Source organism: Furipterus horrens, unplaced genomic scaffold (assembly GCF_987537825.1).
Source record: "Furipterus horrens unplaced genomic scaffold, mFurHor1.1.pri manual_scaffold_6, whole genome shotgun sequence".
Lineage (NCBI taxonomy): Eukaryota > Metazoa > Chordata > Mammalia > Chiroptera > Furipteridae > Furipterus > Furipterus horrens.
This window is the reverse complement of record NW_028327176.1, coordinates 156,050,329-156,075,773: the sequence shown is the minus strand read 5'-3', so window position 1 is coordinate 156,075,773 and position 25,445 is coordinate 156,050,329. Positions and strand designations below refer to the sequence as shown.

General features: G+C 38.0%; 1 protein-coding gene across 1 annotated transcript in view; it reads left to right on the top strand.

Annotated features, from left to right (window-relative positions):
* The window catches only part of ROS1 (ROS proto-oncogene 1, receptor tyrosine kinase), a 104,658-nt gene extending 79,882 nt beyond the window's left edge, over positions 1-24,776 (top strand). Inside the window, exons 39-44 of the mRNA XM_090279782.1 lie at positions 359-488; positions 6,051-6,148; positions 6,363-6,566; positions 7,797-7,931; positions 15,511-15,674; positions 23,614-24,776. Coding sequence (XP_090135908.1) covers positions 359-488; positions 6,051-6,148; positions 6,363-6,566; positions 7,797-7,931; positions 15,511-15,674; positions 23,614-23,924 — 1,042 coding nt within the window. The 3' untranslated portion in view covers positions 23,925-24,776. The remainder of the gene's footprint in view (positions 1-358; positions 489-6,050; positions 6,149-6,362; positions 6,567-7,796; positions 7,932-15,510; positions 15,675-23,613) is intronic.
* Positions 24,777-25,445: the final 669 nt, after the last annotated feature.

Below are 25,445 nucleotides of genomic sequence, written 5' to 3'. Positions count from 1 at the left end.
AGATAATAATATTTCATACTTGTGATGACCAAAGACATACTGTTTTCAAATATCTTTTGAAGAAGGAAATTAGTAAAAATTACTTTCTTTTCCAAAACACAAAATACTTTAATATAACATGATTTCTTCTAAAACTCACCCTATTCTGTCCATATGCACTGGCCACTAGAGGTTGCCATATTACCTCTGTAAAGCAGGAACATAGATTAGCCCTTGGAAAAGGAGACTTTCATTTATCAGAGAAAAAAATCAGGGCTTTTGATGGAAACTATAGATAAGCAATTGCTTTAGTTCAAAAAGACCCTCAGCTAGGACTTCTGTAGTCATGTCATCCCACCTGTCTCTTTCCACCTTTTAGCAAGTTTAATCACCCCAACATCCTGAAGCAGCTTGGAGTTTGTCTGCTGAATGAACCCCAGTACATTATCCTGGAATTGATGGAAGGAGGAGACCTCCTCACCTATTTGCGTAAAGCCCGGACAACAACGGTAGGAAATGGGGTTCACAGTATTGGTTTTGTAATGCAAATGCCCTATAATGTCCTATTAATTTTTCTTTAAATTCCATAGGCTGCAGTTTTTACCAATGGGAGAACCTTAGAAGACTTCATTGGAAAGAAATATCTTTCATGTTGGATTAGGACAATTAGCACCTTGGACTAATTTCTGGCATTTTCTGGTTATTTGGGCCTGTTTGCAGTATTAACAGGAAAATAGGTTCCTCACTGCTAGAATCATGCTTTCTGGAGAACAGAGACTGTGTGGCATTGAAAAAGGCACATCTTTCTCTGTAGTTTATGTCTGTGTCTCCCAAATTGGTATTTCCAGGCCCTATGTCTTTCCTAGACTTGTATGTCCCCACCCAGTTGACATATCTGTTTGGATTTAATAAGCAACTGAAACTAATTTTGGGCAAAACAAAATTCTTGATTTCATACATTTTCTTCCATGCCATCCATCCAATTTTTTGCTTTCTCTTTTCCTACAACCATGGGGACAGGTTCCTGTCCACGCTACAGTTCTGCCCATGAGAAGCAGCCCCGATCCATCCTGTTCTCTCTGCAGTACCTAGAGCAGTGTCTGGCACAGTGGGGACCCTAGGAGTACCGTGGAGTGGCTGCCAGGGGTGATAGCACCTAGGGAAACTATTTTAAACCCAAATGAGAAACACATGAACAAAACAAGAAACTAAATCTGTAGACTTAAAAACTTTGGTTTTCATTTATTTCAAAGTACACATTATATAGCTAACAAATTTAGATATATGACAAGGCTTATATATTGTTAAAAAAAAAAAAAAACAGGAGTTTTTCATTACTTCATCCCGTGTTCTATTTTATCCCCACATCCTAGGCAGCGACATGTTTCTCTGGTACTTACCTCCAGGCTCCTAAATACTCTGCTAATACTGCACATTGATTATTAACCTTGAGGGAACTCTATCGACTGCTTACTATGAAGGATGAGGATTTAACTCTCTTAGACTTGCTCATGTACCAGCCCACACCTCACCAACTCTACATACTTTGTTTCCTCCATGCCCCAACAGCATTGCAATTTCCAGATAAATCAGTATTGCAGGTTTACATTACTACGACGAACTACTTACGTATCACTCGCAGCTGAGTTACTCAGTGTTATATTTGTGTTTTCTTCTTAAGCTAGGTTAGCAAATGCGTCTTCTTTTCCATTTGCTCAGTTTTCTATATACCTAAACTTCCTAATAGAATTGTAATACTTTCTGCAATATGGTGAAATATATGAGATAATCTATCATGTAATGATTTATTTCTTGGGCACCTCCCTACTGGGTCAATATGGGCATTTGTCCTCTACTAACTACACAGCTGTTATCCTAGAGGTTTCCTTCCCATTTACCCTGGTAATTTCCATGTTGGGCCTTTGTTTCCTCTGTTTCATTACTTCTTTGTTGTTTTAGAAAAGAGAAAGTATGCATAGGAGGCTAAAATTGCCTTTTTTTCCTTTTTCTATCTAAGAAAATGTCCTTTATTTTTCCCTCACACTGGATTAATAATTTGATTAATTCTAGATTGAAAACCTCTTTTTCTCAAAAATAAATCCACTACATCTTTGTTTTCTTGCTTCTACAATTGCCTTTAAGAAGTCTTTTTGTCATTCTGGTTCCTGAACTTACGATCAGTGACCTACATTTTGTTTCTCCTCCTTAGAAAAATTTCGGAACTTCTTATCTGTGGTACATTTTACACATCTCGATACTCAGCCTGGAAAATCATCCCCTTCAATTCTGAGATTTTTTCATTTTACTTCTTTGGTAGAGAATCTCTTTGTTCCTTCTACTTCCTTATTCTAGAAATCTTTAGTTGAATAATGGACAACTTTGTTTTATCATTTTTTATTAGCTGTTCTCTCCTAGTTTCTAACTCTTTGTCCTTTTGCTCTTGATTCTGATAGATTTCCTAAACTATTTTATAGAATTTAAAGTTTCAGTTTTACATAGACTCATTCTTATATTTTGACTGCATCTTAAAATAATTAGCCGGGCTTTTCTCACACATGTAAAATCTTCTCTTATTTCTCCTAGGATACTAATTATAGTTTTTCAGGTAGTTATTTTGTCCTGCTTTCCTTCTTTCTTCTTTGTTCTAGGATCTGTTTGTAATATGAGATTTTCTCAAATGTTTGGTAGCTTGTGGCTGGTCTTCATATTCAATAGTGAGGCCTTCATACTTAATAGCTGATCAGAACCTATGTGTCTGTAGCAGCTTCCTTTGGGTTGTCAGGTGGGACCCAGCTTTTCTTTTTGGGGTCCCCTAATAACAGCATCTGGATGTTTTCCCTGGCACATGCCTGGCTTCACCAGAGAAGAATCAGCGGGTGTCCTGTCCAGGCAATAAAGTCTGAGTCTTCATTCAGGGAGTCAGGAGGGAGAAAGAAGCTGGGGATCTCAAGGCTCACTATGTGGATGCTTATTTAATTTCCCTCTCCATTTTCAACAGAGCGCCTTAGTATATTTGGTATTTTAGAACTTGGTGATGTTCTGGTTCACTGTGTGTGTGTGTTTGTTTTCCTCAAAGGAAAGCCTCCAGCTACAGTGGTGACATCTAGGACCTAGTTAGCCCCTGAGAAAAACTTTAAAACATTCTTTTTGCCTTGAGTCCTGCCCTCACCCCAGCATTCAGAGATACTTGCTACTTCCAACTCCAGAGCCTTTATGGGGTTTTACAGTGAAGAATAGCTTAATTCTGTCTTCTTCTGCAGGTAGTCAGCTTCCAACCTCTCCTGGCTCTGCTAAATTTCCATTCCACCTGCTTTTCCTGTCCCACCAGGTTTTGTTGTTCTGTGTCTATTCTCCTGATCTATTTACCCTTGTGAAATTATAAGAATTTTCCTTTGACTGTCATTTTAGTAAAGTTTGGGGAGAGAGTGGAACTAAAAGTGCATCAATCTCCCATCTTTAACAAGAAAGTTTATCTTTAGATATTTTAAAGATATTTTTGGGGGGAGAGAAGAGAAGATGAAGGAGAACTAAAAGAAAACATGGACCCACTTTTTCCAAGCATTTTCTATACATCCAGGGTCCCAATAGCTGTAATGATTAGTTCTCAGGTGCATTCAGTTCTTCCTCTGCCTGTCCCGCCAGCTGCCCAGGACAGCTTCCAGGCTTCGTCTGCCTTGCTCCAGCCACAGAGGACAGGGTGCTGTTAGGTAGTTGGTGTTGGAATAAAGGTCTAGGGCCCTCAGTGGAGCACCACAGGCTCTAAGTCCCTACCATGCTGATTTCATTTGACCAGCCATCCATCCACAGAGAGTGAGTGCTCAGGGGCACACTCCTGAAGATCTACCACAAGCATCCTTTTCCCTTTCCCTGAGCTGAGACTGTTAGTCTAGTCCTTTCTTTTCAGGATCTTAGTTTCTGTATGTATAAAACGGAATGTTAAATCAAAAACTTTCTCAGGCTACTTTTAGCTTTAATATTCCAAGATGGTGTGATGCTAGAAAAAAGTAAAAACAAACAAACAAAACCAAGCTATCAAAGTAATATAAGTACATATCCAGGAACAATTTAATTCATCAAATCTTGGCTGGCTGTTTAGTGTAAAACTGTGAAGAACATGGCTCTTCAGGGAACTTGCCATGTGGCAGGGAGGTATGTCACGTATAAATAACCCATTAAAGGTGGAAAGTAGAAGGGTCCATTAGAGTGGAGTAGAGAATATACTGCTGAAGTACAGAGGAGAGAGAGATTTCCAGTTGAGGAGTCCTGGAAAGACTTTATGGAGAAGAAGCAACCAATGTGGGAGGCAGAAAGCTTTCTGAAACTATAGCTCCTTGTGTCTTAAAAGGCTTAGAACAACAATATATCTGGATGGAAGTTCAGTATTCTAGAAGGTTTAGCAGAAAATGATAGACGTTAGCCCAGGGTAGCATCTGGAGCCAAGGAAACCCAATGAAGACTAATGACGTATTCCAACACGTTGTCACATAGGCTTCCAGGGGCAAGTGATATTTAGAAATCCAGGCAGGCAGACAGCCTTCTGAAAATCTGTCAGCAGCAAATAGGGCACTAGCTACCAGACTAAAGTTCAGGAGCAGGATTCTCTGTGAAGTCAGTTTTCACAAGTAGAGTAGGTTTTGCCAAGAGCAAAGCAGACCTCCATTCATAGAGGATACTCAGACACACACAGGCCATGAGATTGGAATCTAATGTAACCAGACAGGGCTTCAGGGGACTGATTCTTGGGAAGTAAGTTCTACCCTAGTTATCAGACCTAGGCGTGATTGAACGGGACCATGGCAATGTTAAGTCCCAGAATATCAGGATTCTTCCTACTGTGGGGATGAGACATAAGGTTGCTGGGATGCAGAAGAAGCAGCACTTAAGGACACCTATCTGTGAGGAATTTAGGGATTTCAAGGTTGGGAACTATTATAGATGCTCAGTGACGGATATGGATGGAAATAAGGACTAAGGAAGACATTCCAAGGCAACAGTGATAGCAGGAATATAGAAGAGAGGTTAAGAAATGCAGAGAAAGTATAAAAACTGCAGTGTCCTAGTGTGACCAAAGCACGGATTGTGAGAGGAGAAACTATGGGAAATAAATGGACATACAGAGAGACCGGTGCAGCCTAGGGCTGCCATGGAGGCTGCGCTCAGGAATCTGTCATAAACCCTACAGGCAGTGGGTCACAGCAGAAAGAGCTAATTAAAAGCACAAGAGGTGGAGACATGGAAGGTTTGGGATGAGTCAGATAAGGGTGATAAAAGCCTGAACCAGGGTAATTTCTGGGAAATGACAAGGGACAGAGAGTATGTATAGGTAGTGTCCTAGCAGGACTTTGAGTTTTTTCCTTATGGTACTAATAAGAATTTGAACTGGCTTTTTTTTTTCCATGTAGAAATCATTGTAGACAGTTCAGGCCCAATTTCTTTGTCCTGGCTGTCTTAGATAAGAGGAATAATCTGTGACCTTGAAACAGAGTCTGTATTGCTAACAATATATATATGGGGCTCATATGAGGAACAAGCCCATTGTCATGACTGACATTATAGCGTGACATTGGACCAATAATTCAACTGGTGAGCACTGATTAAACTATCATTATTACTACTATGAGAGCAGCTATTTATTAATTGATTTTATATATACCAGACAGATTATATATCTTATTTCAAATCCTACAAAGTCAGGTCTATTGTTCCCATTACACAAATGAGAAAGTTGCTGAGTGAATAAAGCCAAGTGAGCACGTTCACACAATGAGTGAGTAGCAGAACTAGGTTTCAAACTTTGGTCTATCAGAACTACTACCCTGTTTCCAACAAAGGTCCCATTATTGCCTCTGCTTACTAAATGTAGTCTTATTGATCTATATTTTGGTAGAAAACATGTAAATTTAGTTCTTTTCCTCTTTGTTTGAATTGTTGTAACCATAACTAAAAATATCTTTAAAACATCATGTGTGTGTGCACATGCATATATATGTAGCCACTTATACATATATATGTATATATGTTTTTTGTGCAAACTGAAAAAGTACCTGTAATCTTTCTTTCATTTCTTACAGTTTCATGGTCCTTTACTCACCTTGGTTGATCTTGTAGACCTGTGTGTAGATATTTCAAAAGGCTGTGTCTACTTGGAGCAGCTGCACTTTATTCACAGGTACAGTAATATCCTGGATACAAAGTTTTTATGGATATTGGTAAAATAGCCATTTGCAGTTTGGGTAAAACACAGAAAATAACTAAACATTTTTACCCCTTCAAAATAGCAATAATTCTTTTAAAAGTCTCTCTTCTCTACAGACATACTGGTATTATTTGTCTGATCTCTGGAATTTTATTATTATTATTATTAAATATAGCTTCTGCCATAGGGATCTGGCAGCTCGGAATTGCCTTGTCTCTGTGAAAGACTATAGCAGTCCATCTAGGACAGTGAAGATTGGGGACTTTGGACTCGCGAGGGACATCTATAAAAATGATTACTATAGAAAGAGAGGAGAAGGCCTGCTCCCTGTTCGGTGGATGGCTCCAGAAAGCTTGATGGATGGAATCTTCACCACGCAGTCTGATGTATGGTGAGCTTAATAGGACACCAAAAAATGTGGGCAGAACCATCCAATGTCAGAGTCTAAAGGGATCTTAAAAGGTCTGCTAGCCCTGGTCAGGTGCCTCAGTGGGCTGGAGCATTGTCCTGTACACCAAAAGGGTTGTGGGTTCGATTCCCAATTAGGATACGTACCTAGGTTGAAGGTTTAATCCCCAGTTGGGGTGAGTGCAAGAGGCAACCAATGTTTCTCTCTCTTTATCTCTCTGCCCCACCCCCAATTCCTCTCTCCCTCAAATCAATAAACATATCTGCAGGTGAGGATTTTAAAAAAAGGGTCTTCTAATCTTCTTCATTACGCGAGAAACCAGAAGACCAGAGAGGCTGTGATTTGCCTAATGCTAAAGTGAAAGCTGGTGTCCAAGGTGGGACTACTTCTGGGTCTCATACCTCCCTCCAATCAATTTGATCCTTTATCTTACTAGTGTATGTAAAATAACTACATTTACTTCACTTATTTTATTACTCCCCCGAAGTATAGAGACTTTGCCTAATAGAAATTGCTACCTATGAATTAACATCTAAATGTGTGCATAAATGCCTACTATTGATAGATGTTTGGTTATTAGAGTAAACTTTAAATCACAGATCTCAAGAACATTAGGACATTGGGGAGGTTTGGAAATCTCTTTAGTATTTGAATATGACCTCTTATTTTTGCTGCTGACCTCAAACTTTTGATGAGAGCTGCTAAAAACGTAAAGATTTATTCAATAATATTCAAGCTGAATTGGCCCTAGGCACAGTTGGGGATGAAATAAATTGGTCATTAGTGCTGCTAGTCCTTATTCATGGCTTCCCTCTTCTCATTTACTAGCACTCAAACTCAGGAAAAAAGAAAAACAGCTGAAATGCTTTCTTGCTCGCCTCTAAGTATGTCTGCATAATGGAGGTCTGCAGTTCAGGTTCAGCCAGAAAAAAGAAGCAAAGTGTATGTGTGTGTGTGTGTGTGTGTGTGTGTGTGTGTGTGTGTGTCCATTGAGCCTTGTTCAACTTGAAGTGTTGCTGGTAGGCTGTTGCTTGTTCTACTTTTTCTTGTGATCACCTTGCTTTTAAGTCTCGCATTTGCCTTTTATGGAGCCAATCATTCCAATCACAAGTACAGCCTTATAACTCCAGGAATATTATGTTGGAGAAACTACTGTCTGTAAACATGATGTGTTTGTAATATGTATAATTAAAGCGAACTCTCTAATCCTAGGTCTTTTGGAATTCTGATTTGGGAGATTTTAACTCTTGGTCATCAGCCTTATCCAGCTCATTCTAACCTTGATGTTTTAAACTATGTGCAAACAGGAGGGAGACTGGAGCCACCAAGAAATTGTCCTGATGATCTGTAAGTTATAGTTATGTTAACATAAATACCCCCAAAACAAAACCATATGCACATGCAATCTTATGACTCATTGATATGGCATTTTAAAATAAAAACTGGTATTTATATATTTGTATATCTACATAAAATATAAATTGATTATAATATATAATTTACTAAACTCATGATTGTATATATACTATATGTATATATATGACATGTATATATATATATAATTTCACTTCAGAAACAAAATTTGGAAGAGTAGAATATATTTATATTCCTGGTTAAATGAATTTTAATAAATAAATAAAAGGTCTTTGTGTATGTGTGTGTATATGTATGTGTGTATACCATTTTATTTTGCAAAATATTGTTTGGCTAATATCTTAACCTGCAAATTAAAATATTCTGCTAAGAGAAATATATTGTTTAAAAGTTGTATTGCATTTGTTGATATAGCTGATATTGGGATATAATTCTAATAAAAATTATATAAATTGTTATGTTTATGAACTTAACATGTAATGTCTAAATATTAGTGACTCTATCAAATTGATCCTGGCTACTATTGAATTCTAGTAAATTTTTGATCCTCAAAGAGTAGATGATTTTGATCTAATTATAAAAGAAAAACAGGCCAAGTTATTTTGTTGAGTGCTAATCCACCTTCTTGTGAACGACCTCAGCAGAAATGTTGTCTTAAGTCTCTCAGCTGCACTGTGAAGAGGAAGACCATTCTTAGCAAGTAGACTGTTGACATTCCAGAAAATGTCGGCATCACTCTGAAGGGATGGATGCACAGCTATTGTGAAGGGCCCCAGAGGCACCCTGCAGAGGAACTTCAACCACATCAATGTAGAACTCAGTATCCTGGGAAAGAAAAAGAAGAGGTTCCGGGGTGACAAATGGTGCGGAAATAGGAAGGAACTGCTACTGTTCCCACTATCTGCAGTCACACACAGAACACGATCAAGGGTGTTACGCTGGGCCTCCCTTACAAGATGAGGTCTATGTATGCTCACTGCCCCATCAACATTGTTATTCAGGAGAATGGTTATCTTGTTGAAATCAGAAATTTCTTGGGCAAAAAATATATCTGCAGGGTTTGGATGAGTTCAGGCATTGCTTGTTCATTATCTCAGGCCCAGAAAGATGAGTTGATTCTTTAATAAAATGACATTAAACTTGTATCAAATTCAGCTGTTTTGATTCAGCAAGCCATAGCAGTTAAAAACAAGGACATCAGAAAATTTTTGGATGGTATTTTATTTCTGAAAAAGAAACAGTTCTTCAGGCTGATGAATGAGATCTAAGTTGTCCAGCTACAGAAAGAGCAAAATGCTGAATGATTCCTCACTTATTTGCAATATTTTAAAGATGCAATAAAGTCATGTATTGATTTGAGAAAAAACATTGTCTTGAGACTTTTCCCAAGAGGTGTTTCACTGAAGAAGTTTCTAAAAGAACATGCAAGCAACAAGTATGAATCTATCTGCTATGTGCAAAATACCATACTAAAGATTGTATAATATTCAGAGGTGTTTAAAATAGGGTTCTGTCTCTTCAGCATCTCAGAATGTGTTTTGGAAGAAAAGACACTCACATGGAGCAGCTGGATAACAAGCCAACATGTAATAAAGTGCTAAACTGTGTGGTACAGACAAGTGCAAAAGGAATTAGCAGTATGCGGATACACACCATGATTATACTGCCTTGACTATGCTGTGTTATTTAGAGGATTATTCAGACTTGAGCCAAAAGATGATTAAGAACTGGGCACCTTGGTTGGATGTCTTCCTGGTGAATGTTTTTGTATTATTTAAACCTTCCAGCTAGAAGAAGAAGATTTGAATCACTGCTTTCTATGATTTAGCTTTTACAGCATCTGGAATATTTACAGGAAAATTAGTTATACACATGCATGCATGAACAAGTTTGATAATAATGCCTAAAAATATGCATCAGATATTTTGGGGAGAGATGGGAAGACTCCTGTAAGTTAGGGATAAAAAATTATACACAATTTGAAAACCTGGGATCTAGGGTTTGAGAAAAAATACCCAGCATACCTAAATATGAAGTACATTTTTATTAAATAATAATCAAACTAATCATTATTTTACATCTTTTACATATATATCAAACACTCAGAAAAATTTCCCAGTATTTCAATCACATTAAATTTTCATTGTGTTGTTAGAATTTATCTGGCATAAGCACTTTAAGAATCAACCACTGAGTTATATATTTGATTGATGTGCTCATTTATATTGTTTGGGGATCAGATCAGTGGATAATTAATTATCTATTGTGAATCAGAAAAATGTAGGTATGTTGAACTTTGCTTTAATCCAAAGGTATCCAAAAATGCAACTGGAAGGAGGAGGAAGAATGTGTGCTAGAAAGACATTCCTGATTATAAGCAGGAAAATATAATATTCTACGTAATTTTATCTCGATTATTCAGTTGGATACATTATTGCTCTAATTTTATAAAAATATAATTTTCATGAAACCAAATATTCCATTGGTGGTTTTGAAGTTCATTTAAACATCAATAATTTAAAAGTAAACAATGCTCTCAGCCCTCCCTCCCAGTGCTGTATAACTCTCAGAGCCCCAGGAAGGGTTAACTCATTGCCAACCAGGAAAACAAGCTGTGCTGGGAAATGGAGCTCTGAGCAATGCCATTCAATCTGGCCATGGCCTTAAGTTGTCATGATAAAGATTAACTACTCTCCTTTAGAGTACAGAGGGAACTGATTTTTATTTGAAGCAGTTCTCTGAGATCACAGGCCCCGCTTAGAGGGTTGAAAGTCTGCACTGAGCCATGCTGTGCCTTCTATTCACTGCTTAAATTCTCAGCACCTGGATGCACCCTGGGTCAGGTGAGCCCTTATGTAGCTGGCTACTCTGTGTTCAGCTATTAATGGAATGCGGGAGTTCAGAGCATTCCCCCTTCTTCTCATAGACTGGGGTGTGTGGTGGAAAGCCCATCCTCGATGTCCTCTTCCGCTTTCAGTTCATGCACCAACCACAACACTCTCAAGAAGAAACAGGATCAAAGGGAAATCTTCTTCAAGTGAGAGCTCTCTGGGGTTCTCTGGCAGATGTATCACAGTAACAACTGGACTTTACTGGAGAGTCACTCAAATGGGGGTGGCAATTATTGAGAACATGAGGTTCACCATCTTATTTTTACTCCTTAAAAATATGTGCAGTCAGGTGCTAATTGAATCTTTCCAGGATTGGCATAAAGAGTAAGGGAGTTCTTAAAATCAATATTTTATGTGCTTTCTTTAAATACCTATAGAAACTCACCACCTTAATACTGAAAGATACCATGGAATTTTGATTTGTTGAATTTTAATTGATTTATGAACCCAAAGCCTTTATCGTAGATGCTAAAATTGAACATGGTTAATGAGTCTCATGTTATTTTGGGAAAAAAAATGAGGCAAAGAGGAGTAAAGGGTTGGCATAATAAATGAAGGAATTTGAATCTGAACACTTAGCTAAATGATGTATTTTAAGTATAATGAGTATGTATCTGTGTAGAGCTGAAAAAAACAGCTCAGATAAATTTTAACAACAGTAAAGTACCTGTACCTTTATTTAGAGTAATATGTTTGAATATTTGTAACTATAACTTAGCTCCAGTATCTAATGCATGATATTGAACTGTGGTAAGTGACTATTTGTAAGGAAAGGCTTCTATGCCACAGGAATTGTTATTAATTTGCCTGAAGGATGTAAGAGATCCACTTTCAGGATTAAATTTTTGAAAGCTTCTTCATTTTAGTCCATTGCCAGCTTAATGCTATTTAAGAACCCAAGTTGTACTCTTTACTTTTAAATGACTATTGCTCTATAAAGTTCCTCTTTGCTTAATCTACTGAAATTCAGTGTTCATTTGTCCCTGGATGGGGTGACAGAAAGGTTTCCTATGCTCCAACGTTGTACGCTTGTGCCATCAGAAAATTAAGAATAATGATAAGATTCCATGTAGATTAAGTCTCTGTCAGTGAAAAATGGGAATATCTGTTTAAATAAATTACATAGATTAAACAAGAGGCTGACCTTTTGGGGGACAGCGCGAAGGGGTGAGGCACAGTGTGGCTAAGTGGCAATTGTAAATGTGGCTTCCATCGCCTCCTCTCTTCCTTCTTGCCTTTTCTTTCCTTTTTTCCTAAGTAATTTTCTTTAAGTGTCTTAAAATCCTCTGTAGAATAAGGCAGGGCCTAAATAAATAAAATAAGTAAAAAATTTTAAATTGAAGTATGAGAAGTTTTGAGAGATTCTATTTTTTGCCAATATCTTTGAATTACAACTTTTTGTTTTTCAGAAAGAAAATGCTTCCTGTGGAGAATTATACTTTACTTCCTCCTTTCACCTCCTAAAACAACCCTTAAGTTAGTCATAAAAATTCTACTTTATTACTTAAAATAAATAAGATATTTTATTTCAAATCTAATCATTCTTCATTGGGATCTTTGTATTATCCCTGTTTCTAAATGCCACAGGTTATGTAAAAGATTAGGTTCTCAGCTATAAGTTTAACTTTTAAAAGAATAGAGCCAAATTTGGCATTCTATATCCGGAATGGAAATTCCTTCTCATAAATATGAAAAGACACCATATCAATACTTGAAAATAGACCAGTATCAGTTTTCTCCATACTACTCCATATTCAATACTAAGTCTGACCTGAGATGCTTGTCAAGAGATGGAAGTAGAATTTGCATACCACATTATAATGAAATGGAGATTATAATTCCTACAATAGATACTAGTTATGTTCAATACAATACCTACAATGATTTGTAGACCATTTTCACCTATGATTGAATATAATCTTGCTCTAGCTCCATTGCCTTTGCCTTAGTCCAAGCCACCATTATCTTCTAATATCTTCCTGACTTCCAACTTGCCCCTCTACAAACCATTTGCCACATCTATCAGCTAGAATAATCCTTTAAAAATATAAAAATCATGCCTGTTTAAAAACTTTCATCAGCTTACCATTGTAGTGTTGAAGTCCAGCTCCTGGCCAGGTCTATGTGACCTGCATGGTCTCTCGTCCCTCCTCTGACCTCATCTCCTATGCTTTCCTCCTCAGTGACAGCTCTTCAGCCACATTGGCTTTCTTTCAGGTTCTAAAATGTGCCAAGTTCTTTCCAAATTTAGAAATTTACACATGCTTTCCCTTCCTCTAGTGTGTCCCCTCAATCGTATCCCCACCCTATTCCCATGACTAGCATGTTATTTTCCCACAAAGTTCTTTGGCTTAAATGCACCTCTGCAGAGGGGCCTTCTGTTAGCAACTTCCCAAAATGGCTCCATCTTTATTAGATTTTACACTGTTTTCTTTAGCACTTTTTTTTTTATAACTTATGTTTTGTAATTTTATATTTATCTGTTGATACAGTAGTCCTAATATTTTTAAATACTTCCTGATTGATATTTCTTTATGAGTTTTTCTCTCCCTGCCCCAAACCTGCCTTATAACACCAGAAAGAGAGAGAGAGAGAGAGAGAGAGAGAGAGAGAGAGAGAGAGAGAGAGCATGTACTTGACCTTTTTAGTAAGTAAGTAGACTTGAAAACCAAGCCTGGAGCAGAGAGGATTATCTAGAATCCTTTAGCTCTTTGTTACTGTATTAAATGCCAGTTTGGGTGACTAGGACCTACAATTCTATATAAGGATGGTCTAATAAAAAAGAGCAAGTTTATCTAATAAAAAAAGGAAGTGAATAGAAGCACCACTTCTTCTAAGCCCTTGAGAAATATAGGAAGAAAAGACCTTGGCAGATAAAGGCAGGAGGGTGAAGATGTTGGATATCTAGGTCCTCTAACCTTCTCTCTAAGGTTCAAACAGATTAGGCGTGGGCAACATCAAGGGCATGGAGTAACTGCCAACTACTCTCAGTGTGGGAGGATGGCAAAAAGATCTTTGAGCAGGGGATGCCCCACGTTGACATGAAGACCCAGCATCATGAAGGAGGTAGAATAGCATGTTCACACAGAGAATGTCTAGCTCAAACTTTTAAGCCTCTTTTGTTTCCCATATGGCATGAACTTTTGAGGAAAGCTAGAGATGAGGCCAGGGAGCATTCTGTGGGCATGAAGCAGAAAGAGAAATGGGTTCCCTGGGCTGTGTCTGTAGACATGGTATTCAGTGCAGCCCCAGGACAAAAAAGCCTAGGGCTAGAAAGAGAAAAGAGAAGACCAGTTCACTGGGAAGGGCCCAAAGACAAATAAGAGATCACAGACTACAGATAGCAGCTGGTGCCCACAGGGTGGACCAGGTCAGGCACTGCCATGGAATTACTGATCATTCCACTCTGAGACTTGCAAATATACAAGGGACAGTGGGGTCCAAAGGATGATTCACTGTGCCCCTGTATGTCACACGAGACTTTCACCCAACATATATCCTAACATTATTTTGGAGAAGGGGACAGAGGGAGTAGGAATAACCTAAAAATAAGACAGATTGAGCTATTATCCAAAAAAGACTGAGCATTACCTACTAAGATTATTTAAAACCCTGAATTGGACTAGGTTTTTTTTATTTTTTATTTTTTATTTTTTTATTTTATTTTTTGGTTTTTAAATTACAGTTGTCCCATTTTTCCCCCATTGCTCCCCCCACCCAGCTCACCCCTTCTCCCACAAAGGGAAGGGTTTAGTCAAGGAACGTGTATAAATGACTCATGGACATGGACAACGGGGAGGGATATGATTATGGACTAGGTTTTAAACCACCTTCATTAAATGAAGTTAATTTTCTTCTGCCAGGTGGGGGCTCTGAGAAGGACCTAATTAGTTACAAACAATGTAAAAGAGCTACATATTTTTCCTGCTCATAAAAATTGTAGTGAGATAAATTTTATCACCTTCTTACATTTATAATACGAATGTATTCCTATGAGGACCAGCACACACTGCCACATTGCTAGCTCTTGATATATTGCTGGTATAATAAATATTCAATAAATAACTTAATTAATGAACAAATGAGCGCTGGTTAAGAGTGCTCCACGGACATTTCCTAGATACCTGTAAAGGAAAAGATAGTATTTAGTCAACCAGCTACTTATGTCTGGGAGAACTGAATGTCTTAATTAACCTGACAGTATAATGAAGAGTAAAGACATTAGAAAGAAATATGGTTTCTGCCTCTGGTTGTGCCACTAAATATCTGTGTGGAATGGAGTAATCTAGATTTTGCTTTAGATATTAAGATATGAATGTAAAATCTTTTTAAGCTTCAATAACTTTTATAGCTCTTAGCTCCCTTATTATTTTGAGTGAACATTTTCTATCTATTCATCTATCTATGTAGATTAATAACTGTTAAAATACTGTCAGCTTTTCAAAAGAAAACTGTTATCCAATAAAGGTAGTAATATTGCATATTATTATGAAATGAGACCAAAAACTTTGTTCTCATTCATTTATATTAATTATGGAAAAATGGCAATAACTCAAAAATCTTTTTCTTCTAAAACGACCTTACTGGGCTATGTTATTAGTAATGGCTGCCTAAGGACCTCCCATCACCACTTAATTTCATGTCTTTACTCACATATCCAGGTGGAATTTAATGACCCAGTGCTGGGCTCAAGAACCTGACGAAAGGCCTACTTTCCATAAAATTCAGGACCAGCTTCAGTTATTCAGAAATTGTTCTTTAAATAGTATTTCTCAATGCAGAGAAGAAGTGCTCCCCAATGGAATAATAAATGAAGGCTTTGAAGGTAAGTTTGATTCTTTGTCAAAAATGTTCTGTTTTTTTCTCCATTGTGGACTGAACAAGGTTAAAATGGGATGTCTGTAGAAGACATTTTAGAATGGGTAAAAAGAATAATACAGTTGCATCATCTTCACAATAATCAAGAGCTTATATTAGTTTTCTTTGAAAATAATTTTGATTTGTGTGCTAAATTAAAAAAAGAGATGTGGTCCCTGAATTTATAATGTCAGATAGTAAGGAGGAGAATCAACCTCTTATATCACATTTTCATGAGGTCTATTCTCCCCCTTCCACCCTTCACAGAAGTTTGGACCTCAAGTGCAGAGCTGAGTTAATTATAGACTCTTAGTTTATGGTCCATTACCATCGGTGGTCTAGGCAAGACTTCTCTTTGTTTTTTGGTTTTTTTGATTTTTTTGTTTAGTCCCTTTATCTCTCTATTCCTCTCTTGTTCTGCTTTCTTCCTCCCCCTGCCAGACAACCATTGTAATGTTTTTAATGTGTATCTTTTTATCTGCACATGTTCCTGCAAATTGTACATTGTCTGCACAGATGCTGTTGTGTTATGTAATGCTTCTTCTCTTTCTTTTTTCATCAAGCACTAAGAGCCATCCATGTTCGTGTGCATATATCTAACCTATTGGTTCTAACTGCTGAGTATTTTTGCCATGATTATTGTGCTACAATCTAGTCTGATCCCACAACTTCAGTATTTTAGTAATCAGGAGAAGAATCTTCTGGAACCATTCCATTGTGATGGACAGACTAAGCCTTGCAGTTCTATGAAGAGAACAAAACAGAAATAAAACACAGTGGTCACTTGGTCCATTTCCAAAACCAGATTTACAATACATTTGCTTAATTGGTTGCAGCAAAATAAATTTTAAAATGATCCTTTCCAGCTGCTTTAGAATTCCTTCCCATTATTAGAAGTTCACAGCCACCCCACTTTTTTTTTTTTTTTTTTCCGAATGCAAGAGCTTAGACATAAACCTGGCAAGATAAATCATGACTCAGCATCTCTCAGAAATTAGGCCTCTTGGTCTGCCGTGATTGGCTGGTGACAGTCGTGAAGTCATCTCACTGTTGCAGCCCACGGTAATACCCTCACTTTGACTAATAACAGGCAAAAATAAGACACTCAGGGATGACTCTCTGCTTGTTTTGTTTACTGGGCTTCTGACTATATATATTGAGTAGCTTTGAATAGGTGACCTGAATGGAGATAAGACTCTGATCATGTGACTTCTTTGACATAAACAGCTTGGTGACAGATTGGAAAGGCCCTGCTTTCTATTGACAGGCATAACCCTCCTCAGATAAGCCTTGTTAACATCTCACATGATCTCTACCTGCCTTCTCATGGTGGGGCCAAGACCTCGGGAGTTATAACTGCTACACAACCCCATCCTTTTGGAGGGTTTTAGACATATACTTGTTTATGTGATGATCGCACAGGATAAGGAAAAACATACCTGTAAGCCATTCTAGATGCTATCAAGTCCATCTCATTTTCTCAACATTTACTTAATGCATTTCTCTGAATGAAATGTTGATAAAATTTTTCAAAATTATTTTAACAAAGTTATTAACTTTTGCCCAAGGTGTAGTGTTAAGCACCTTAATTCTCTGTGTTTGTTTCATTGGGCAGCTTTAAAGAAAAAGAGGCAACAGTATTTCTTTCCCTCAAGAGACTAGAGTCAGTTTCTTTAATTTTATATGTAAAGTTTCATAGTGAGCTCTGTTTCTACTGGTGAATTTGAGTTGTCCCTGTTATAGAACTGTGTCTCTATCCACAGGAAAGGTGAGTATCCTGGTTCACTATTGAATAATACTGTTTTGCTCAAGCCATTTGAATTTGCTCCTGCTTGGCTTGGTTCTTATTTGTGTAACCTGATGTGTGGAAATGTGAGAGGAACCACAATCTGGAGTGGTGTGTGCTTGTATGTGAAGTGAATTCTTTTACTCCTAAGATAGATAAATGGCAATAACGAGGTTGAGTTGAAGGTGTAGATGTCTGAAATGCAATCAGGACCTGGCTTCGCTTACCTGGCACTGGAAGCATAGTTTCCTTACTAAATCACTGCTTTTGTCTCTAAAAGCAGCACTTAACTGATAAGGCAGTGATGCAGATTTGTTTGTGAATATGATTTTTGTAGGCCTCATGAAATTAAACACAATCATTATCTTTTTAAAGGTTTAAAAAGAATTTTGTTGTTTTACCTCAACCATGAAAGCAATTGCTGATTTCTTTCTAATTTTTCTTTTTAACATTACCAGTAATTCATCTCAGTAACAGTTCTTGTTATGCTATTTATAACTGTGTTTAGAGATCTTCATTATAAAAGTAACTTATGTTTATTGTTTAAAAACATAAAATTATCTAAGCAGAGTAAAAAGTAAAAGTCTCTTGCTTCCTACCTATCTTCACTCCCCCATGCTAGCCATAATTTACAATTTAGTTATATGCTTCCAGGTATTTTATATGCATATATAACCATTTATAGAAATGCTCAATTGAGTGAGTTTGTATGTATACTGGCTGAATCCAGAGATAAAATCTAGGTAATCTAGACGAATATGTGAATTGTAGATTCTTTGGTCAGTTCTCCACTATGTTTTTCATTACAACTAAGTTTACTTTTAAAGATTTGGTGAGCAGATGATTTTATATTGCATCTTCTGCTGGAACCCAGGAGGCATTCCATGTTGCCGCTGAGAAGAAATCCATGTTCTGTGGGTGTCCAGAGGAAGGATGCTGAATCCATGCTCAGTAGCAGAGGAAGAGTTAATAAAAGCCACTGGGAGCAGGTTATTTCTAGGCTGAGTTCTGCAGGGAAGTGAGAAAAAATTGCATTTCAGAATAGCAGGAGCAGTGTGTAGAAAGGCAAGGAATAATAGAAAATGAGGTGTGCACAGACCTACATGCTGTGCCTCATAAATGAGGGCAGGAAATGGCAAGTGATGAAAGTGGAGGGATAGTTCAGGTAGGAAGTGAAAACTAATGAAAGCTCAATTAATGAATAGTAACAGGAAGGAAATGAAAATTAATGAAAGCTGAATTAATGAATGGTAACAGGAGTAGAGAGAAGGAAATGGACTCAGAGTTGCCACAGAGCTAGATGCTGTAGGACCTGGCATCTAATATGGTGAAGAAGAGAGAGAAGATAATGGTGAATCCCAGTGATTTGAGAACCTAGGTGAAAAGCAGTGCTCCTCCCAGAAATGGGGCAAGAGGAGGAGGAACAGGATTGTACATGTGTGATTTCAGCTGGGTGTGGGAAAAGTGGAGAAGCCCAGTGTTCAGTTGGAAGGTCTGTCCTGTGCAAACAAGTAACTGATGTCCAGGGTGTAGATGAGGTCATTGAATTCAAGTGTGCAGACTAAGAAGAGAAGTGAACAGTGGGTGGGGCACAGAGAATTGCCAGTCCAGAAGGGACTGACAAAGAAATATGGGGGCGGGGGGCGGCATGGAGAGGGGAAGGCAGCAAGAGAAGAGAAAAGCTGTAAGAGAGTATTGTCACAGAAATCCAAAGGGGATTGGCTCGGGGAGGAGGGAGTGGTCAAGTGCTGCAGAAATAGAGTTCCAGAGGGATGCAGGAGTTTACAGTGACTTGTATTTTATTTTAAAATTCTACTCTTTGCTCATTGAACCCTTCCTTCTAATATGTGCAGAACTTTTATAAAAATCACAGAGGCTGCCATAACAGGTGTCAGAGGTCCTGACAGCTCAGCTCTACCTTAGGCCCTACCACAAGTCTCTGTGAACCCTAGAGAAAATCTTTTTACCACATTGCATTACCTCGTTCACCTGTGAGACTGAAATAAGTAACAGAGAATGCTCACAATAAATATACAGGAAAAGACCCTTTTTGTAAGTGGCTTTTAAGTACAATAATAGCTAATTGTATTTTAGCACTTTATTTCCTGTGCCACTCACTGTGCTACATAGGTAAATTCATCAAGTCCTCACACTAGCCCTATTACGTGGGTATTTTTATTATTACATTTTATGGATGAGAGGACTGAAGTGTAGCGACCTGCGCATGCACCTACTACTGAGGTGGGGTCAAATCTGGTTCTGTTCTAGAGTCTGTGCTCTCAGCCTTCAGAGAACTGGGGCTGGGGAAGGACTCTGTCCACACGCTTTCCCCAATTTGTTATCAACAGACCGCACAGCCAGGAGGAGTGAAAAAGCATTACTTATAACCTACTAGAAAAGATCCACCAGTTGTACATGAAATTGACTTAGCGCCAAGTTTTGGCAAACTGAATTAAAATTCTAAATGGTGTTCAAAAACATAGAGAAGCAGACATAAATATGCAAAATAATGATGCAGAAAGAGTTTACCTGGGAATATAACCAAACTTTGATAATTTAGATAGAAACAAGCAATTCTGTGCCACAGACATAATTTTAGTGAAAAGGGAAAATCTCATTCTGTTACTTACAATACTGTAATTCCCAAATGTAAAGAATAGGAAAAGATATGGAAATTACTAAAAATGTTGATAGATAAGTGATTGAACCAAAGGGGCAGAGAAGAGAGAAGAAGTAGAATAAAAGGTAGCGTTCCCATATTTGCAAAGGATGGAATTCAAGAAACAGTCTCTTCAAGGGAAGCCGAAAATTAATTACCTTTTTAATAAAAGAGAATGTGTTTAATAATAGTTTGCTGCTTTGCAGACTGGTAAACATATTTAGTGAAGCAGTGCAATGTCTGTCTTCATTGTTATTGTCTGACATAAGAAAATAAGAAAGTCTTGGAAAGACTTTTTTGGAAAAAAATAAAGGGTATTAGGATTACAGGGAGCAATAATGCATTGCTTATCCCATGGTCCTACTGACCTAATGGGGTGGAGAGGGGAGAGAGAGAGAAGTAACATATCTGGCCATTGAGTAAAAATATCCCAGTGACTTCATCCAAACATTTGTGTAAACATCACCTCACCGGTCCCAGAGAGTTCTACAGGAAACAAATCTAAATGCTCTTCTGCTGTTCTAAACATAGCCAGTCAGCCGGCATATGTCTCGTCTGTTAATACCCTGTCTTACTTGGAAGTCTTTATTTTAATATTTCCCTCTTAAAGAGAGGGTTGCTGAGGTTATGCTGTCTTTGTTCAGAATCTCTGTTTTAAGATTTGACTTGCAGGCTTTCTCCTCAGTAGTTTTTAAACAAAAATAAACAAACATCCTTCCCCCCGCCAACCTCACGTCTCTTTATGCAATAAGATGTACTGATTGTGGAAAGCTTGCCAGGGTCAGGTTACTAAATATTGCTCCAAGTATCATGAACAAATGAAGTAGTTAGCTAATGATTTTTCTTTTACATAGGTGCCAGAATTTGTATTAGACATTTATTTACCTTATATAAAAGTTTTTTCACTTAACAATAAGCAAAAAAATTAAAATCTTGTTTCATTAGGAAGTTTCCCAATATGCTATTTAATAGGATAAAAATATGGCAGTGAGAAACTAGACTTATACTGTAGATTTCAGTTTTTGTGGAAAATCTAAATTTTTCTTAGCCTAGTTTTTATAAGCTTTTAAGGAGCAGCCTAATTTCCTCAATACTCTAGGCCATTGGACTACTTGAAGTTAAATATTTATTTCTATCATTTTAAATTATTTCTCTTGCTATTATCATATATAACAAACTAATCTTAAAAGTCTCTCAATGGCAGTTAGCACGTATTGAAAATACTCAGAACATTTAGATCCTTCCACCATTTAAGCACTAACCAAACCTGGCATATAATAAAGTTATTTCTATGGGAAAGATATTTTACAACACTGTTCAACCATTTATGTGGTTTGAAATATGCTATGATGATGTTTGAACATGAGATGATGCCAAAGAACGTGTGAGCCTGCAGCTTGGCCATCCTATTTGCCCTCAGCGGAAGGGTCTAAAAAAAAAGTGCACATAATAATACAGAGTAGGGACAGTAGTTCATATGCTCTTGTAATGAAGTAAGCTTTGCATCAGATGTGGAACTTGTAAATAGGTAGATCCATTAAATTCTAACAAGAAAAAATAGATACAATGATGCTTCCCTTAGTCCTTTGACATTTTCTCATATTTCGGTTTAAATTCATTTCAAATAAATTCAACCTGGATGTACACCAGGGCTCAGTACAGAAGGCTGGCAGCCCGGCAGGCCCCACCCACATGTGATGCTCTCAGGTTGGAAGGATGGGAGGTGAAAGGGAAGGACCATCATCTAATGACTGAAATACTTCTGATTTTTCAAATATACTTTATGAAAGGACAGTAATATTTCTGATCATATTATTTTATCCAGGTACTAGTACCCAGAGATGTAAAAGTATTGATAAAAACAAGTCCCATAATGTACATCTGTGTATTTACCTTGTATTGTATATTTATCTTTTTGGTTACCTAGAATATTGTGAAGTGTTTCAGAAGCTCTGCTATTAGGTTTCAATAAGAACTCTTATACTTTTCTATATAGAAAGATCACCCCCTCTATAGAGATAGACAAAATAACATGAGCATAATTGTGAAGAAGGCCAACTACTCTCTCTAGCTGTCCCTTTTTCTGCTGCCATCCTGACACCACACACACGTGTCTGAGTCTGCACTTCTCACGGACTCCTGTAGGGCACACTGCTCACCCACATGGGCCCCCTGGTACAGCACAGCAACCTCACCTTTCCCTCAGGGAGGGTGGATAAGAGGACACAGACTTGAGCCAGACAGTCTGGACTAAAATTCCAGCTATGTGACTTTGGGTAGATTATTTAACCACTCTGTGCCTCAATTGCCTCATCTGTTAAATAGGGATAACACTTATATTTACTTAATAGAAGAATGCATTGTTATATGTATATAGCTTAGAAAAGTGCCTGATACATAGGAAGTGCTCTGTAAGTGTTAATAATTGTTATGATTAATAATATATGTCATGTCATTGTCCTTCCACCTACGTTCTGCCATCAGAGCTTGCCAAGCCTGTGTTATCACTTCCTATCAGCCTTTGGAGGTCAGAAGCATGTTAGTTTTTAAATTTACCATCTGTTAATAGTTTCATATGCTACTTGTCCCGGGGGCATGGCTGAGGAGGGCCGGCCACATTTGCTGCCTAACAGGTCCTCAGCCCACACCCAGCATGCTCCTGGCTCAGGACACTGCTTCTTACTGTTCTCTCCCCAACCCCCACCCCTTGAATCGTCTTCCTAACATATCCCCGTGGAGAATTCTCTCACTCAACTCAGATCTGACTTAAATTTTCCCTCATGAGAGAAGATTTTGCTGACACCTTGTCTAAAATAACAGCCTCTTTCCCACCATTACTTTCTTGCCTGCTTTTCCGCCAACTTTTGTTTCATAGTGCTTATTACCACCTGACATAGATTTAATTGTCTAACTTATTTTCTGTCTCCCCCAATTAGAATGTAAACCCCAAAGAACAGGCAAGTTTGTTTCCATTGCTGCTGTGCTATCAATACCTAGAACACAGCCTGGCGTGTGGTAGGAATCCCATTAATATTATCCTATTAGTGATGAGATTATTTAATTTAAGGAAACACATCTTTAAAGGCAGATATTTTAGCTAGGGTGGCAGGATGGAAGGGTTAGCACTTTGGACAAAAAGGGCCATGATTTCTTCATTTCTGTCACGAAGATCATGACCCGTTCCACCTGTTATGGCAGAATCAGCTCTGTGCACCTCACCACACTTTATATATTCCTTTATTATAGCACATATCACCCCTGTGGTGTATCTGCTCTCCTACTAGACTGTATTAGCCTCGAGGACAAGCAGCGTGTCCTGTTTATCTTTGTGTTCCCTAGTGGTCCTCACAAGTTTGCTGAACCAATGTATAAGGTTGGTGGTGCTATAGTTCTCACATAACATGCGTATTACAAATAAAAGAAATCAAATAGCTAATAGAATAACTCATATTTTTTCCATAGGTGAAGATAGCAACATGGTTTGTTTGAATTTGGATGACGGTATGTCAATTGCCTTAATGGAAACCAAGAACCAAGAAGGGTTAAACTATATGGTACTTGCTACAGAATGCAGCCAAGGTGAAGATAATTCTGAGGGTCCTCTAGGCTCCAAGGAATCTGAACCTTGTGGTCTGAGGAAAGAAGAGAAGGAACCACATGCAGACAAAGGTATCTGCCAAGAAAAACAAGTGGCTTCCTGCCCTCCTGGCAAGCCTGGATGCCTGAACTATGCCTGTCTCACTCACAGTGGACATGGAGATGGGTCTGATTAACAACTCTGTTTGGGAAATGCAGACTTGAGATCAACACTCCCATTAAGTAGTTACTGAAAGGAAACCCTAGTAGAATGATAGATCTGGTGGTGGTCTATGAATCTGAATTAACACTGGAAAGTTTCTGAATTCTAATCTTGGTTCTGAGAACCACTTGGTTTCAGTTCTGACAATCCCCATACCAACTGTCTAAACTTCAGCAATATTCTGAGGTGAACCACTGAGCATTTGGAAAGCTTCAGAATACTCACAAGTCTGGAAGGGAAATTGCTCCCCCTCATCCTTGAAGACTCTTAGACAGTTGCCCACCTTCAGTCTGGATGGTAAACAAAATATCTGGGTCAGATGGTTAGAGACAAAATAGGAATGTTCAAAGACCTGAAGGAAGGGGATGAGGAGCATGCTCAGGGGTTCAACTGAAGTGCAGATGATCTCAAAGGGAACTGAGAAAATAACTAAATAACTCTACAACCCCAATGGAACCAGCACCTATGGCATAAGTAATCATTTGCAAAGCTATTGCTATACTAAAATACTGTCTTTAATGACTATTCTAAAATATTTTGTATTTTGAAGGTTTTCAAATAATGAAAATGAAACCATGAAGATGTCTAAATCCTAAAGTTTAGCATTGGGTGGTATAAAATTCTCTCTGTGACTTATGTTTTATCATGGAAATGAGCTAACATAAAGATCGTTTTTCTTTGCCATATCTTTTTTATATATAAAATACTTAAAATTCCATTTAATATCAAATTGCCCTTAAAATTATATATACATGATTATAAATGCTAATCAGGCTCTGTGATTTTTAGAAACTACATGAAATAATAAATACCTAAATGAGAACTATTTTAAATATTTTTTAGTGAAATGCTCTGATTTAAAGCCAATTATTTTTCTTTTTTCTTTTTTGGAGCTACCCATTTAAATCTGAAAGCCTTAACTGCTCTCATAGCAACATTAAGGAAAGCTTTCTGCATCTTACTAAATCGTGGTACATGGGATGTTCGCTTGGTATGAGAAGAACATTTTGTTTATAACATTTGCTAGAATCTACCATGGTGGAGGATCACATATTCCCTTCTACCTTGGAGACTTTAGTTCATTTTTAAACTTGCCTTCACAGATGATTGGCTGAACAGTGGGGAACACAGGGAAGGAAGTCCATGTATCCTGTGGTGAGCAACCTCCAAGTAGAAGTCCAGGATTTGTTGCCACATCTGTTGCTCCGCTGAGCAAGGCAGTGTTTTTTTTCTGATCTGCTGACCCTCTAAAGGGCATTTATCACTCTTTGGATAATCCCTCATCAGACATGCCTTCCTGAGTTAGGGAATTCCGCTGCCCTCATCTTCTGGGTGGGAGCTATGTTCCATTTGTTCCTCTAGGATCTATTGCCGAAAGAGGGCAGGCATGGTGTTAAACCGAGCACGCCGTTGTCCGGGGACAGCCAACCAACCTGGAGTCTGCACGATCCTTCCCCATGTGGGAAGGCCACCCTCCTCTCCACATCCCAACTCT